Genomic DNA, 17,592 nt, shown 5'->3' on the forward strand with positions numbered 1-17,592 from the left:
AGAATTTAAAAAAATAATAATCATTGTTTTGTCTATAGCTTTTTAAAATTTGATTACTCAGAAAGCATGTGTATTCAGCCCATCTTAAAAAGGCAGGCACAGCGGATATAGCCTTCTAATTTACTAATTACTTGAGAAGATATCTATTTTTTTATTGTATTTTATTTTTGTGCGTTTGTCAGAAAAAATTCATTGTGAATTTCACTCCGGAAGAGACCAGACGGTAAAAGCTGCTTTAATGACTGGATTCGAGTGTGAACTGCACCACAGAAAAGTGTAAAATTGGATCTAAAGATATAATATAACACATTTTTATTATCATAAATAGCTAGTCATCTGTGTTGTTGTGTGTATAAAGGTTGTGCATGTTCTCTATGTTAATTGAGTACAAAAAGAAGCAAGCATAAAATATTATTAAAGTTTGTCCAGTTTTAATTGGTTATACAGATATGTTTAAGTATTTAAATAAGTCAAATTTAGAATATCTTCTTTATAAACCACTCTCATAACTCTCAATCTGAAGTGTTTAACTTCCGGTAAATTCCTGGATTCTATTTTTTTGCACTGAAAATGTGAAGATGTGTCAGTTTTTGTGGTTCAAGTATAAAGTTTTAGAAATAAAAACAGCCCAATCAAACGTAATTTTGATCACATTTTATTATACATTGATGTCACTTATTAACAAACAAGACGTTACTTTTGAAAACCAAGTAAGCACGTCTCTAAAACATTATTAGCATTTTTTTTTTTACCACACTCTTATTTCAGGCCAGTTCATGTTTATTTAAGTGGTGACGGGGTTAATTTAGAGGTGCTTTGAAAGTTATTTAATAAAAGCACTGGCAAGATGCTTCAGGCCAAGAAACATGAAATGAATCATTACCCCCTCTGATGGGAAAAAGATCCGTTTAATCGTCAGACAGTTATAAAACATTTCCATTTGTAGTGTTTGTGACATAACATGTGTAGGCCTATTCATATTTATTATTATACATTGTACAACCATGAGATGAAGACATCAGAAGAATACACAAGGTAATCAGCGAACTCTTGCTGCCACTTAGGACGCTGTTTTTGTCTTTGTTTTTTTGCGAAACAATATGAAAATGTTACAGGATTGTCATTATAGGATCAATACATCTCATTTAATCAGCTCAGTTGTTGAAAAAAGCATTGAGGTCCTCGTACGGAGGAGCCCTGTCATGGTGCAGGTGCGCATCGTGGAAAGGGGGGACGTTTTCCGAGTGCGCACCTCCGCTGCGTGCTCCCGAGGACCCAAAGTGGAGGCTGTGGCTGGGTCTAGATGAGGCCAGTCCGGAATAATGCATAGAGTAGTGATAATTCCTGTCTGTCTCTGAAGGCTCCTGCTGTCTCCCGGAAAGTCCGCCGTTCAGGCAGCCGGGTGGGCTATGCTGGCCCTCGTAGTCCGGGCTGCTGTAATCAGGGGACGTCCCGCCAGGCGCGTACACGGATTCGTACCCACCGTAGGAATGGGTCCGCAAGTTAACCGCACCGGTTCCGGACTGATAATGTGGGCTTGAGAGCCGGGGGCATCGGTAAGAGTACGGGTGGACGGAGAAAGGGGAGCTTGGCATGTGAAAGCGGGGTCCATCTGGGCACTGTTCAGTCAGAAAATTCCTGGTGTTGAGCTGCAGACAGCCTGCCACCAGGTTGGTCGTGGGCTGGGACAGGCCTTTGCACAACATCTGGACATAGGTGACAACATCTGGCCGCTTCCCGTTGCGTAAAATCTCCCCAAGCGTTAATATGTAATTTTTAGCCAGCCTTAGCGTCTCTATCTTGGACAGCTTTTGGGTTTTGGAGTAGCACGGCACTACTTTACGCAGATTGTCCAGCGCAGAATTCAGATCGTGCATGCGGATGCGCTCCCGGGTATTCGCCTTCATCCGACGCATCTTGGAGCGCTCCACGCGCGCCGCCGTCATCTTGCGCTTCTTTGGGCCGCGCTTTTTGGGTTTGTCCCCGCCGTTCTCGTTGTCGCACTCCTCTTCCTCGGCGTCGTCGTCCTCGTCGTCGTCGCCGGCCATCTCGGACTCTGCCCTGCTGCTCCCCTCCAGGGGCTCATCCAGCTCGTCGTCCCCGAGATGACAGGGTTCGTGGCCCTCTTCCTTCGACTTGCAGTCGTCGTTTTCGTTGTCCTCCGCCCAATCAGCCGCCAGCCTCTGGACGTCCGGCAGCACCTCGCTGAACAGACGGCTCAGCATCATTAACCTGCAAGAGAGACGCGATTGCTTTTTACAGACAGCAGAAGCTGAACTATTAGTCCTCATTTAAAACATACTATTTTACCCCTATTAAAATCTGATACGATCAGATTCCACCGCCAAACATTCTTTCTTTAGAAGTTTCTTGCGATATTGTTCTATTATCAAATTGACCTATTGTATCGGGTGAGAAAGTGAAACGGTCTTCAGATAATACCAAATGATTTTTATTTCAAATAGGCACAGAGTCATGGATCTACACGTGCGCTCCGTCCTGCGTCCTGCTCCAGTAGGCTCCAGGGGGGCGGCAGCGCTGACTTGCTTTAGACGACCCCCCAGGGACGCATTTAGAATGCGGGTTCCTCCTCTGCCCTACAAATTACCGACCTGGAGGGATTCCAGCACGGCGAGGCCGAACAGTGGACCTGCGGGATCCTAAACGTATGATATTGTCCACTTAATATGTTTAACTTTCTCCAAAAGATTCCCGAGAGGATTCGTGATATTAAAAAGGTCAAATGACGAAAATGATTGGCGACGATTCACGGTCGCCAATCATTTTCAACTAATTAAAAAAAGAAATATCTTCCCCATTTGCTGGTCTTGAAATCTGATTTTTAAATCACTGGGGTCACGGAGGCCTTATAAAATGTTCAATCTCCCGGACTTTTGAAGACCCAGGAGATTTTCCTTAGATCGATACTAACGTTTAAGGAAAAGCTCAAATTAAACGTTTCGCTTTAAAGGAATAACTGAGATATTTATCTGATATTTACAAAACCTTTAACAAACAAACGGCAATTTTAGAAGGGGCCGATTTTGCAAATTCTTAGCACGTTTTTTTCCCCTCCAGTAATCTGAGCTCAGATGTCTGCGGAGTCCTTTGACGCGTTTTTCTAATCTTGTAAGCACAATGTAATTAATGCCAACCAATACCTTGTCAATTAGCCCTGTGTGTCTCTATGGAGAATTCTACCCCCACAGTACTGTGACGCGCGTCGCGCAGGAACCACACACACACACACACACACACCTACACACACACACACACACACACACACACACAACATTATGATAAAAGGGCCATTTAAAGAAACAAACTCTTCAGTGCGTAAATTCTGATGCACCACTGCATGCGTAATAAAAAGGTGCAGGTTCTCAATAATACAACGGCATTTCTATATTCTTGGGGGTTTTTTTGGGTTTGGGTTTTTTTAAGGCTCATGAAGGTGCATCACTGCCGTCCATTAAATCTGTCCGATCGCGGCTTGTTTGAGGAAAGGGGCGCAATAGAGTTGCGTGGTTGGACGGGTGCAGTTACCTCGCAGGCGCAACACGAATACAGAAATCACATCTTGATCAATAAATGGATGGCGACGGGGAAAAAAAAGAGTAACCTACCTCGGCGGTGGGGCTCAGTGACGGGGCAAAGCGGGTTTGTTTACACCATCTCTCTCCGGGTGGGCGTCGCATCCACACGCCCTACACGGATGCTTGTGCGACCGAGGGGCTGTGGTTCTGCTCTCACCCCTCTCTCTCTCTCGCTCTCTCTCTTTCTCTTTCTCTCGCTCTCTCTCTCTCTCTTTCTATCTTTCCTCTCTCTCCGTGCTGATGTTGCTGCTCACCCCAGCCCAAACGTGTGGAGGGAGCCGTGTGGCACCTCAGAGGCAGGACTGGGTGGGTTACATACCAGCTCTGATGCCAGGCCCATATGGCTGGCACGTCATTGGCAAGAGCCATCACATGAGAGCCGGTGATTGACATGCGGCCGCATTCACAGAGACTGGCTTCCCCCTGGGGGAGAGGGACTCGCCATCTGTCACTGAGCTGAAAGGGAAAATGGAATAAGGAGTGAATGGCTAAAAAAAACACCGCACTGGATTCAAACAGCTCCCGTTAGCCCCAATATTTTGAGGAGAATAGGTTAATCTCGCGTAGAAGGAAACATATATTTGAACGCTTTATTATTCGTGATATCATTTCGTTCTTAAAGAACTGGATTTTGAGAGTCTAGTAAAAATCAAACCTAATATTTTGTGTAGCAAAGATCCAAACGTGTGCACTGAGGAGACCCGTGGTGTCTTTTCAAACGTTATAGCAAACCCGTTTTTAATAGGAAAGCAACGGGGAAAATATAATGCACACGCACTGAAGATCAGAGTCAAGGTGCAATTGCTTAAACGAGTCAATTGAACTGCGCCAAGCAGCGCGTCTTGGTTTGGTTTGCCAGGTTTGGCACAGGTGCGGGTGGGCGGGCTGGTGCCAAAGGTGGCAGAGACACAGATTGCAGAGAGGGGCCAGAAGATGAGGCAGAGAAAAAGAGGGATAGCGTAAGACAGAGGGAGAGAACGAGAGAAGGTTAATAATTGCCACAGCATTGTGTAGTTTACAGTTTATTTCGTTTTAATTTAGTTTATCCGAAGAGTACGATGACATAAATACACCGCTGAGGCAGGAACCAGTCTTCAAGTCGGGCCTATTCTTATTCTGAGACTATAAATCGTAAAATGAGTTTGTTGCATTAAGAAACGCTTGCATTTGGTTAATATGTAAAGTGGTGAAAATTATTTAATCATTATCCTGACTTTTTTCCGTATTTTTTCCCGATTTGTTTCGAAATCATCATCCAGCCATTAATGATAAATTTGGCAACAAATGATGCGTTAATGACAGAAACTATCATTTTGAAAAACTATTACTTGTAACATGGATGTGATTATACCAATTCGGAAAGAACCGACCTGTCGTTTTCCAAATTTTCCAAAAAAACATTTATATTTTTAACGTTGTTCGTGTAATTGGATTCTAGAGGCGACAACGGAGCAGCGAGTGTAAGATTGAACATTTGCGACATCTATCGGTCAATAGTCGTCAGTGCATATTAAAAACCTAAAGCAGGCTATTCCACCTCCAGAACAACGACTTAATTCTTTAGTTTTACCTTTCTTTTTTCACATATTTAATTATTATTGGATTTGTCATATTTGCACGATAACACCCCTTTTATTACTATGCTTATTATATAATTCGATTTTAAACTGGTTGTCACAAGTGACAATTAATAGTATTTTGATGCCACCTTCTGGTAACAAAATGCCTTTACAAACCCTTGTTAGTGTAAAAAAAAAGAGTATATGAGTGCATTGTAACCTCATCTAGTTGAAGATATCATGCATATTAAGATACAAACTCATCTTGACTTGAATCATGTTTAGAGTTGATTTCGTATGCTATCTGGCAGCAGCTGTATCACAGAATAGTTTCTTGCCCCTAATTCAGGAGACCTTCTGCCTCTACCTTAGAACAGAAATGGATACTTGATTTCACAAGCATCCAAGTTCATTCTGCTTCTTACCTTGAATTTACATATCAGCTCAGAGGAAGCAATAAAGAAAAATAACTGGTCTGACAAGAACTGAATGTTTATAAATATGTCCCCATAAACTCCACAGGCTTCTATTTATTTATTAATTTATTATTTATTTATCTATATAAATCAGCTCATTCATTATTTGTGTCCTGGAGCAATCTATTAATACTGACATAAGATGTAAATTCACATTGTTGTTGCTACCTTTGTTTCTCCTGTTGTTGCATCTCAGTTTGGACCCACTCAAGCACACGCTCACACAAACATACACACTGTACCTACTGACTGCCAACACTTAACACTGCAAAGAGAACCGGTTGCCATGGCAATCATTCTGGAACTCACCATATATTTACTGAACATATGACGAAGCCTGGCCACTGGTGTAAGAGTTATTACTGAATAAATACCACTACGGGTTTTGTGGCAGCCTCTTCCAGCTCTAAGAAAGGATGTGACCCTGTGACCCCACTTGAAAAATGTCTGAAATTCAGATTGTGTGTTGTCCCAAAATGCTTGCAGGAAGAAGATGAAGAACAGTATTTAAATATGTTTTTTCAAAATAACGTTAAAAATGTAAATATTCATTTAATGTAATGCAAATAATATGCTTAAAAAAGTGTTTAGTGCTTTAGTATAAAAGAGAACTATTTTTAGAGTTTGTCTTTAAACTCACTGGCTATATGGTCCAGACATTAACGCTGCCAGAGACATTCTTCAGATATTCTATTTGAACTGCTAATCTAGGGTGGTTTATGTATGCAGCCATCTCAGGATCCAGAAAATGACGGACTGTCCGATGAGTGGCAGGGGTGTGGGTGAACATGACACAGACTCAAGCAGAGAAATGCAACAAGAACTAAAATAAGTGGAAAGCATGTATTGGAATCACATGTCCACGTCGGGCGTCGCTCCTGTCACACGGGAACGTTCATCTGAGGTTTGCTGTTGCCAAAAACTGGACAATAGAGGCTTGACAATGACAATGACTCCTTTGAAAAAGAAAATACTGTCTTATTTTTCTGCACTAGACAAAAGCGAGGGATTGTGGAACTTTTGGACACATATTTGTTACGTCATAATATCTTAGTTTCAGCAGAAAATCCCCCCTCTCTGTGCTATCTTTGTGTTTTAGGTAAGTAGAGTAACACGTCGAGGTTTCCGCCTTTCTCAGTAGAGAACGCGCTATCACGTTCAGGGGAGGGAGAGAAGCAGGCAGAGGCGTGAGAGAGACGCACAGCCGTCAGATGCAACTCAAGAGGACCAATGAGGCAGATGGGCGCCGGTCACTGCTCAGTTCATTTGAGAAAATAGATGCACTTATATCGCGGAGCTGCGTTATTTACGCGGTCGAAGGGGCACCCCTCTGGACTGGTGTTTGTTTTTGAACTCGGACATCTGTGAGGTCGGCCGTGACGGGATGAACCCGCTCTTGCCCCCTGAAATGGACCAAGAGGCAGACGCGGACACGAGGAGGAAGATCCAGTTTTCTGTGCCTTCCCCTCTTGCGACCCAGCTGGACCCGCGACAGGTGGAGATGGTGAGTGCGGAGGGATCAAACCATAAAACAAACCTGTTTTGGATTAACACCAATCCTCCTGTTGAGTTTGCCCACTTTTGGCACACAAGAGAGTCTCAACCTGTTGTCACTGGCAGACAGTTATATAAGCAGTCTGTCACGACTTAAATTTTTTAGTTGCTGGGGCTTTTTTGGGGGGGGGGTCTGTAGACAGATGAGGGTGTGTAGTGGTGGGATTATTACAGACTTTTCCCCCTAAGTGAAAAAGCAGCTCTGCTCTTCCACGTTGAATGCAGCAAAAAGAGGAAGAACATGTGGAAGAAGTGCGAGCTGAAGCACTTTTAGCAAAATATAAACACAAGGCCAGTAATGTGGTTGCACCTTGAATAACCGTAAAAGCAGCTATAGAAGGTCACATTGTTGGTCATGTGAGGAGGAGGAGGTGGATGACTCCGTTATGTAAAAAGAAATAAAGCAGTTGCTGTATCTGTTATTGGTGTTGAAGCATTCCAGGGCCAGTGTTGGTGGTGGACTGATTAAGTTGTTTGAAAGTTCAACTTTTATATCAACAGCATCACATGAGCCAGTTTTAGGGAGCAAGAAAATCATCCCCTGAAAGCGAGGGCAAATACCCCAGAGTAATCATAGAAACGGAGATTCCATACATGATTGTTGTTCGCAATCATGCTTCTCTTTAATGTTTAGCAATCAGAGAGCGGAAGGATGGAAATAACCAGTGTGTAAGATCTGGCACCATCTGGTGGTGAGAAAACAGATGTGTTCCTTTTCTCCAAGGCCACAAACATTGAGGAGCAGCCTCGGACCTTATGGATAATAAATAAATAAAATCAATACTACACTAAAGCTATGCAACTCTAAAAGGAAAAGAAAGTCATAATTTCTCACTTTTTCTGACTCATTGGAAATATAAAGGTCACGTAATGTGAGAGTAAGACAGACGTGTCTAAAAGCTGTGAAAACTAGGAGGGGGGGGGCATGTGACGATCAGCCAAATTTAGCTCGATTTTCCATACATGGCCGTGACATTTCCATGGAAATGGAGGCCTGGAAAAAAGAGGCAGGCAGGAGCAATTTGAGGGGGGTATTGAGCCAGTTGGAGGAAAAACCTGAGTGACAGAAGGCCTGTAGGCGAAAGAAAACCAAATATCAACAGTGAGGCTGGTGACTGATTAAAAATGGAGAGATTAGCTGCATGAGGAGGAGCGAGGACGGAATCAAGGGCAAGGACGGCTGGTGCGAAGCCGCAGGAGTGCCACAGCGCCTCCTTCAGGCCTCCTTGTCTCCTCCTCCTCACAACACATCAGTCCCATCCTCAAAAGAGGGATGATGGATGGATAGATGCGATTATGACTTTCTTCCATTCCAATCAAATCTATTTTTAGAGTCTCACTTGCTGGGAAACACAAGGTCGAAGGTTTCATTTCCGGTTTCTTGAACATCAAATCATGCTGGATACAGGATTATTCACACAATATACTTGAAGCTCTGGGATTTATGCTGCCTTTGTTGCAATTTGTAAATTGAAAGGTTATTTCTGCATACGTTCACCGTGACTTACAGAAATCCAGATTAATGCGTTTAAATTGAATGTTAGGTAACGCTAAAGGTCATTTACCAAAAATAAGGCCGGGGCTACATGATTTACTTGTATTATGTGCTCCCTGTGTCATAAAATCTACAGCTGCATCCAGCTGTTTTCTCTCCTTTCTTAAAGTATGTTGTATGATTGTCTCGCATTAATTCAGAACTATTAATCTAAATGTGTGTAAGGTGCAGAGAACGTACTGGGTGGGCCCATTATGCAGAAATAACATATCTATTTATAAATTGAAATAATGAAATCATAAATCTCGCCATGTGCGCCGAGCTTGTATTGGTGTAAAGTGAAACTGGAAATGAAACTGAGGCTCGACAGCAGGTCAGCAGGTTGCGCAATGCTCACAAGCACAACGTGACAACGCTCTGGGAGCAGGTGCGGATCTCCTCCGAGCCTGGATCCGCTGAGCAACAGAAGGGTTTTACGGTGATTCAGTGCTGTGCAAGAAGCTTCTGATGAGGATGGCACTGGGCCCTGCAGGTGGTTGACCCTGAGGCAAGCAGGTTATTGGAACACTCGGGAAAGGTCACACTGGCTAAAAACAGCGGTCAGAGGAACTGAGAGCTGCTGTGTGTGTGCGAGTGTGTGAACTCTTAATCAATGTCTCAAAATTCAATGATCGCAGCATATACTGTATGATGAATATGTATGACTAGCATTCAGAGTCAAGGCTGCCCACGCACCTCACACCTACCCTCTGCTCTGATTGGCTCGTGGCAACTCAGCTCTCACAACAACCTTTCACCATGTGAGAGTCACAGGCGTGTGCAGACAGAACTCCAACAAAAGACGATTTGCATGTATGACTGAAAATATCTCCTTTTTGCCAAGATTCGGCGCCGCCGCCCGACACCTGCCACACTCTTCAGATTGTCAGACCCGCCGTCGCCAGTGGAAGACAATGGTCCTCATCAGGTAGATGGGCATTTTTTCCCCTCACTTGCACCAAAACTCCTAGAAACAAGTAAAGCTTGAATCTTTAATCATGCTTAGCGGCATTAAAACTAAAGCAGTGATTTTCAAAGTGTGTGTGTGTGTGTGTGTGTGTATGTACGTGTATGTGTGTGGGGTGGGGGGGGGGGGGTGATAGCAGAGGGGCAGAGAGCTGATCTGAATACTGACAAGTTTAGTCCAGCAGATGGCGCTGATTTTAGTACCTCTTTTACGACCTTTAAAAACACCACCGAAGAAGGCCATTCAAACACGTCAACAATGCACAATTTCCACCACTAGTACAGACAAGATTGTGACATGACTGCCAGTTAAACGCAATAGACAGTTTGGACAAAATATTTTGAAAGCTGCAAATGTAGATCCAGTGATAATTTGAAAAAATAATAAAAACATAGCAAAAGGGCCATTTACCTAGTTTTAAATATAAATAATATAAGAGATAATAGGACAAGAGATAAATATAGAAGAGATTATAAAACAAGATAATTGATAAATGATGTATACTATAAATGATTATAGGAAGAAGTGGTATTATTATCCCATGATATTGTGTTGTCTATACATTGTTGTCAGTAAGCTATTGTGAGTGTGAGGGTTACACCAGCATTGTGATATCATTCCTGCAAAACTCCTCCGATACAACGAAAACACCGATGGTGTAGAAAACAAATCTACTGTAAGTCGTGACCTGAATTCTTTCTTGTCAACAGTGGGTTTTTGGAGAAAATGGAGTCTTGAAAACCAAACTTTCCACATCAACCTATGAACCACCCTCACTTAAAGGTAAAAACGTATCATTAGCGTGTTTTTGAACTGGCATTTCCATAACAAGTGACAAAAAATAAATAAATAAAAACCTGGGAAACATAACTCTCATAATTCTGTGGATCTACATGTGGGATGTGTTTAGCCCAAAAAATGACGCAGTGAGTGTGTGTGTGCGTATGTGTGTGTGTGTGTGTGTGTGTGTGTGTGTGTGTGTGTGTGTGTGTGTGTGTGTGTGTGAGATTAGGAGCAGAGACAGCTGTGATTTTGCTCTGGATCATCCTGGATTATAGGATGGCCAAACAGATGCAACACAGTCTTGGCTGTGCACAGACTCACATACAACAAAGTACACAAGAAAACCAATAATCAGAAATGAAATTACTGTGTTTATATTATTAGTCATCATTGGTTCTCTCAGAATTTCATCTGTGTGGTGACTCCTCTTTTCTTTTTCTTTTTGCTTCTTTCCCCCCACAATACATTTAAATGCTAAAATGTTCCAAACCATGTTTATTTTCATTTGGGAATTATTTCTAAACACACAACCCTCCTACTCACACCTCTTCATCCCATCACACAGAAAAATGAAGCGTTTCGCAGCTAAAATAGAGAGGAGATGGTGTAGACTGGGAATAACTATTCCTCCATTCATTATGTGCCCACTGAAAAGATAAATATGTCCCTTCAGATGTCCAGAGGATGGCCCAGGCCCATCTCTCCTCCCTCGACATGCCTTCTGTGGACAAAGAGGATCTCTCCTCCGGAGGGGAAGAAGAGGAGATGAGCCAGAAAAGAGCATCTGATATAGGTAAGTAGCAGATATTGCATATTGGGACATTTGTGCTCACGTCTCACAGAAATCTCTTTTTTGGGATCAGATTCAAGCAAAGACAGAAAGTTGCTCGGGAATCAGCATGCACCAGTGGACAATTTGACTGAAAAAGCAGATCTCAGCTGCCACCAACTGGATGGAAAAGATGCCAAGGGAAGAGAAGAAGAAGAAACAGGGGAATGACAGCCAGGGAAGACTCAGAGTGGTGGTTCAGAAGATGTGTGCTGGACACATACATGTGGACCAGGCTTGCTTGGGTGCATGTACGAGCGCGTGTAATGTGTGCATGTTTGTGGCGAAGGAGTAGAATAAACAAAACCAGCAAAGACGGAGACCGGAGAAAGTAATAATAATAATATGCAGCTCTGGGGAGACAAAAAAAAGCCTGCATCTCACCGTGCAAGGAAGCGGGAAGAAATTCAACCCAGCCAAGGACACTGCAATAGAAAAAAGATAACTATGCTTCACGCTGCGTGATTTTTTTCAATTATTTTTTAGAATATTTTGCATGCTATGTCGTGATACTGGTGCTCAAACACACCCCTCAAGAATACTTACAAAAAGCAGAACTGAAGCTAAGATTTGTACATGATCCAGAGATTCAGTGGGGTGATAGTCTGTCATGTGTTGCATGATCCAACGGTATGACCTACACGGTGCAAAATATTCTCCACTCTAGCAAAACGTCCCGTTTTACTTTTCAACCTTGACCCTCCATCACTTGGAGGAGACTGGATTACAGATTCTAGGACAATCACACAAAATCAGGTTCGATCTGTTCAATCCAACTAATCATGTTCACCATTTTTTTTGTCCTGGTAGTTTTATTACTAATTTCTTTTGTAACAAGGTATTTAGCAAATAAATAAAATAAAAATAAAAATAAATCAATACCATGTCTTGTCTGTTTTCTTGCCCATGCACAATATTATCCTGTTCCAAATATCTCCATAATAAAGTCATTATCAACTAATCACTGTTCTATTTATTAAATGTGATTAATATTATTATTATTTGATGTAATTCTTACATAATATCTGGTATGTAATGGAAAAAAGGAATGCGTCCAAAAGGTTTTTGAAATTAAGGACTGCAGCAGTTTTATACAGTAAATATTTGAAATTTTGATGTCGCACATAATGTAAAAATAGGGAAAATCAGTTAATTTGTTTGCTTTCAGCTTGAAACAATGGATATCACAGCTAAATATATCATTTAAGTCAACTACATAAACTTTAAACAGTGCTTGATCATTTTGAGCACACCAGGGCCTCAAGATTCTAATTCCTGGAATGAATTCCTGGAGCTCTCAGTAATTTCCAGATCATAATTTGCAAATATAATCCCATGACAGCCTTGATAAACAAAGGGAAAAAATCCCAGAAATCCTCAACCCAATTCAACAAGCTCTTTGCAAACTGAACATGTAACAAAGAAGAACTGTAGACTTTCCACCAGGCTGAAAAATTATGAACAAATAATGTCAAAAGAAGTGTCAGATAAGACAAACTGTATTTTGTAGTAATACTCCCAAAGTTATTAATCAATTTTGTTTTAGTCTATAGTTATTTGGCATTTTCATGATTTTTATTGAGTAGCTCTGATTTACATTTCCAGAAGTAGACAAACGGGAACCCGTGGGTGTTTTGGCCCACAAATGGACACCAGAGGTGAAACATTACAGTAAAAAAAGAAGTAAAAGTTCTACTGAGAATTTTTTATTAGCAACAAATGCTGTGCCAAAAACCAGACATGAGAAAACATCACAAAGGATTATTATTTAAATCCTAGTGGTTTATTCACATCATCATAAATTACTATTTGCTGCTTATAATATGAAAACAAATTACAGCCTGGTGTTGTCGTGAGTGTAATTGATAGATTTTCCCTACAGGAGGCAGTGTGTCATTACTTTAACACTGCTTGGCAGTAATGAAATTTTTTTTTCAGTATTTTTTTTAATGGTTGAGATAAAATATCATCTATAACTCAAAACATAAACACGTCCCATCTGTAATTATTAGCATTAGATAGGATAAGTAGAAGCAATAATCAGTATAATCTAAAGCCATCCCTTTACCTTCATATAACCAGCAGTTTTATCCCTTACTTTTATGCATCTTTATCTTTTTACCCTCATTCAGTTCTTTCTTGCCTTTGCAAAAAACACCCCAGTAACATCATCCACCCCCACCTTCATGTCCTCAGGCAGTGTGTAAACTTCTAATCTGATCAGGGTGTATCCTTTCTCCTTCAAACTTTCACAGACCTGGGCCTCAGTCAGTGGGACCACCGGGATCCTCACGTCAGGTCCACCAAAATAGTAACTTTCTCCCAAGGCTCCAATAAGTAGAAGGTGGCCACCGGGCCGCAGAAGCCCCCCGATGTTGCCCAGAGCTCTGGTGAAGGCAGACAAATCAGGGCTGACACTCTCCAGGCAGAAGCAAGACACAAGGCAGTCTGCCCCTCCAGAAGGAAGGGCATCCTTGGCCAGAGGCTGAGACTGATGCACGTCGATAGGGAGAATGTCAGTGATGACCTGACGTAGTTTGGCAGCTTTTACTGCACACTCTGAGGGCCTTTCAAGAAAGAAAATAAAGGGAAATACATTCCTTTGATTATTTGTTGTCAATTCAAAATGAACTGAATGATTCATTACTGTTCATCAGTTGGGCACATCCACACACACTCTTTAACAGGACTTGGCCCTACCGTCGCCCTTCCAGTTTGCAGACATGCTGCAGGTAGGGTGTCCAGTCCAGGTTACATCCTCCATCATCCTGAAGCCAGTGTCTCAACTCCTGCCTGTTGACCTCCAGGAAATCGGTGAGGAGCACCTTGCTGAAAACCTCACAGCCACTCAGCACCTGGTAAATGGTAGGACCTGAACCTATGTCCACCAGCAGCTCGCCACTAACATCAGCTGAAGTCAGACAGAAAATCAGTTCAGAAACTCCTTTTGGTGTCACAAAATGGCTGAAATTGACTTTGCAGTAATGAAATTGAAATTTCTTTTGATTTAGTACAGGTGCACTGGCTTGCAATGCCCCCCATTCTCTCACCTTCATTGAAAGCTCGGTGCAGACATGCCAGTTTCCAGGGCACGACGCTGTCCTTTCTCTCAAAATCAGCCCGTGGTGGAGTGTAGTTATACTGCAGATACGCTGCTGGGTCAAACTTCTCGTAGCTGGCTGCCATGGCTGCCAGTCCAGTTTCTGTTCCCTTTCTTTCCATCCTGTTGCTTTTCCTTGTGCCGCTGTAGTGGTAAGGCTTCAGGTGTACCTGTCAAACTGTATATATACCTGCTGAGAACGTACGTGCGTTGTGTGACGCTCGGGGGGCTTTGAGTTTTAAAAGCAGATAGAAATTCTGATTATTTGGGGGTGGCGTGTTTCTACCTGATAGCATTTGTTTTCTTTCATGCTTCCTGCCTCGAGGCACTGATACCATCAGGTCATGGGGTCTTTTTCGACTACTAGACTCACTAATTAATTACTCACATGGCTTTCAGGTCCCACCCACCTCTCACAGGCCATTCATATCTCAACAATCACACTACATGGCCTATCAAATGCAGAAAAACAGACCAAGTTGGTCTGGGAGGTAGTTTATCTGCCTTTTGCCATTTTACTTAGTAAGCACTGGGCTGAAACTCATGTGTATTATTAATGTTTAATATTATACAGTAGGTCTCTTAACCCTCAACAAGTACCCACACACACACAGAATTAACATAAGAGTCAGTTTCTTGCTTCCCTTAAGTCAGATTGGCAGATAACTGGAGCAAAGAGGAGGTGGGTCACAAAAGAACAGATAAAGAGCAAACACAGAAAACAAGGGAAGAACAGGATGGCTGTAATAGAATAATATACTTTTAGCCAGAGCAACAGGAGCCAATATTTAGTTATCTTTTGTCCTACAGGCAGTGGGAGCCTAACGGTCGAGTCCAACAGGTTAGATTACTTTTAATTTTGTCACAGCAGGACTGGCGCAGGCGCTGTAAAAGTTTCATCAGAACTTTACCCCTGTGATTATTCCCCCATACAGAACACATTAAAGGAAAATAAAAGAAACCTTTTGGACACTTGCGGCCTTCACAGCTACACCTTAATGTCAGTTTCAGGTTAGTGCAGCAAGAAAATCTGTAATCCATCACTGATCCAAGAGCACAGAAATATGGAGTTCCATATGGTGCCAAAATTATGTTCACACATGCACTGTTTATGTCCACAGGACATGTAATGAAACAGTTACATGTGTTTATGTGATTTTTAACAGTGCTTTGGGTGGGACAACCCTACCGTTGTCTTGTACCTTGCTCAAGGGAACCTCGGCAGTGCTTCTTCCAACTTCTGCTAATATCAGAACACCTCCCATGTTTTGTCTGCACTGTGGCTTGAAAAAAGAGCCCTCTGCTTCTCAACCCAGTTCCCAACAGACTGAGCTTATATAACTTATATAATGGAACATTTTTCTTGTCATACAGGCAAGTAATTATGCATACAGATACATTTGTTGTTTTTTCTTCTGAAAAATATAATAAAATACAGTGGGACTTACGAATTTTCAGGTTACGAAACGTCTCAATGGGAAAATATTTCCTCTTGTTACGAAAGAAATTTCAGGATACTAAAGGCAAAAATACACTACAGCTGCTACTCGCAGCTAGCGGAGTTTAGTGAAACGTAAACAGGCTTGTAGCCCCTCTGCCATTGGCTATCCCCTAGCATCTTATTGACAAAAGAGATCACATAACTCCTGTAATGGCGTTGCTTCATTGGCTGCCCTTTTTTAGAATAACTTTTAAAACCCTTCTTTTGACCTACAAGGTCCTCAGAGGCCTAGCTCCATCCTACCTGGAGGAGCTAGTGATACCATATCAGCCCAATAGACCGCTCCGCTCTCAGAATGCTGGTCTACGTGTGGTTCCCAGAGTCTCTACTCTAGGAGTAGAATGGGGGGCCAAGCATTTAGCTAGCAGGCCCCCCTGCTATGGAACCAGCTCCCTGTCCAGGTACGGTAGGCTGACTCCATCGCTACTTTTAAGATCAAACTTAAAACCTACCTCTTTGAAAAAGCTTATTGTTACTAATTCTGTAGTTCCAGTTACTATCATAGATAGACAAATGATCATACTTAGGGGGTCGTCTAATCATTAGGTCACATCTTAGTTATGCTGCTATAGGCCAAGGCTGCCGGGATCCAGAAACATGATCACCTGACAGGCCTCTGTCACCCCACTGGGTCATGGTTTCCTCTCCTTTCCTCCTCCTCATCAAGCAGACTAGTTATGATGATTCCTGTGTAGTTTTTGTGCTCCCCCCCCCCCTCCCCTCTCTATTTATTTACAGGTATCGCTGCCTTCGGAGCTGCATGATGACCTCCGGCCCCGCTGACCCATTGTATAGTGTATTTTTGTGTGTCTTTCTGTGCTCTGTGCCTCTCCTCTCCTCTCCTCTCCTCTCCTCTTCTCCTCTCCTCTCCTCTCCTCTCCTCTCCTCTCCTCTCCTCTCCTCTCCTCTCCTCTCCTCTCCTCTCTCTCTCCCTCCCTCCTCTCCTCTCTCCTCTCCTCTCCTCTCCTCTCCTCTCCTCTCCTCTCCTCTCCTCTCCTCTCCTCTCCTCTCCTCTCCTCTCTCTCCTCTCCTCTCCTCTCCTCTCCTCTTCCCCCTCCTCTCTCCTCTCTCCTCTCCTCTCCTCTCCTCTCCTCTCCTCTCCTCTCCTCTCCTCTCCTCTCCTCTCCTCTCTCTCTCTCCTCTCCTCTCTCCTCTCCTCTCCTCTCCTCTTCCTCTCCTCTCCTCTCCTCTCCTCCTCTCTCCTCTCCTCTCCTCTCTCTCTCCTCTCCTCCTCTCTCCTCTCCTCTCTCTCCTCTCCTCTCCTCTTCTCCTCTCCTCTCCTCTCCTCTCTCCTCTCCTCTCTCTCTCTCTCCTCCTCCTCTCCTCTCCTCTCTCTCCTCTCCTCTCTCTCTCTCCTCTCCTCTCCTCTCCTCTCCTCCTCTCCTCTCCTCTCTCCTCTCCTCTCTCCTCCTCCTCTCCTCTCTCCTCCTCTCCTCTCCTCCTCTCCTCCTCTCCTCTCCTCTCCTCCTCTCCTCTCCTCTCCTCTCTCTCCTCTCCTCTCCTCTCTCTTTACCCAGCCGGCCATCAGCAGGAGGGTCCCCCTACATGAGCCTGGTCCTGCTCAAGGCTTCTTCCTGTTAAAGGGGAGTTTTTCCTTGCCACTGTTGTTTGTCTGGGGTTAGGCCCTGGGTTTCTGGAAAGCGCCTTGAAACAATTTTGATTGTATAAGATGCTATATAAATAAATAAAGATT

The 17,592-nt window shown here is 43.1% G+C and overlaps 3 protein-coding genes across 4 annotated transcripts; 1 reads left to right on the top strand and 2 right to left on the bottom strand.

Moving 5' to 3' along the window:
* Positions 1–639: 639 nt before the first annotated feature.
* On the bottom strand, positions 640–3,890 carry LOC130533926 (neurogenic differentiation factor 2-like). Its single transcript, XM_057047685.1, has 2 exons — positions 3,627–3,890; positions 640–2,232 (listed from the first exon to the last, which is right to left on the bottom strand). Exon 2 carries the CDS (start codon positions 2,226–2,228, stop codon positions 1,155–1,157), a length of 1,074 nt encoding a protein of 357 aa, XP_056903665.1. The 5' UTR covers positions 2,229–2,232; positions 3,627–3,890; the 3' UTR covers positions 640–1,154.
* A 2,850-nt stretch (positions 3,891–6,740) lies between these two features.
* LOC130533384 (protein phosphatase 1 regulatory subunit 1B-like) lies at positions 6,741–12,173 on the top strand. Of its 2 annotated transcripts, none has more exons than XM_057046720.1 (5): positions 6,741–7,135; positions 9,564–9,647; positions 10,397–10,469; positions 11,143–11,262; positions 11,312–12,173. In XM_057046720.1, the coding sequence occupies exons 1-5, from the start codon at positions 7,016–7,018 to the stop codon at positions 11,467–11,469; spliced, it is 555 nt and encodes a 184-aa protein (XP_056902700.1). In that variant the 5' UTR covers positions 6,741–7,015; the 3' UTR covers positions 11,470–12,173. The 2 variants fall into 2 exon arrangements, with proteins under 2 accessions (XP_056902700.1, XP_056902711.1); XM_057046731.1 differs by having other exon boundaries at positions 6,756–7,135; positions 11,333–12,173.
* Positions 12,174–12,988: 815 nt separating this feature from the next.
* On the bottom strand, positions 12,989–14,617 carry LOC130527702 (phenylethanolamine N-methyltransferase). The gene is made up of 3 exons (XM_057036413.1): positions 14,349–14,617; positions 13,999–14,209; positions 12,989–13,865 (listed from the first exon to the last, which is right to left on the bottom strand). The coding sequence occupies exons 1-3, from the start codon at positions 14,518–14,520 to the stop codon at positions 13,427–13,429; spliced, it is 822 nt and encodes a 273-aa protein (XP_056892393.1). The 5' UTR covers positions 14,521–14,617; the 3' UTR covers positions 12,989–13,426.
* Positions 14,618–17,592: the final 2,975 nt, after the last annotated feature.

Source organism: Takifugu flavidus, chromosome 1 (genome assembly GCF_003711565.1).
Source record: "Takifugu flavidus isolate HTHZ2018 chromosome 1, ASM371156v2, whole genome shotgun sequence".
Classification (NCBI taxonomy): Eukaryota; Metazoa; Chordata; class Actinopteri; order Tetraodontiformes; family Tetraodontidae; genus Takifugu; species Takifugu flavidus.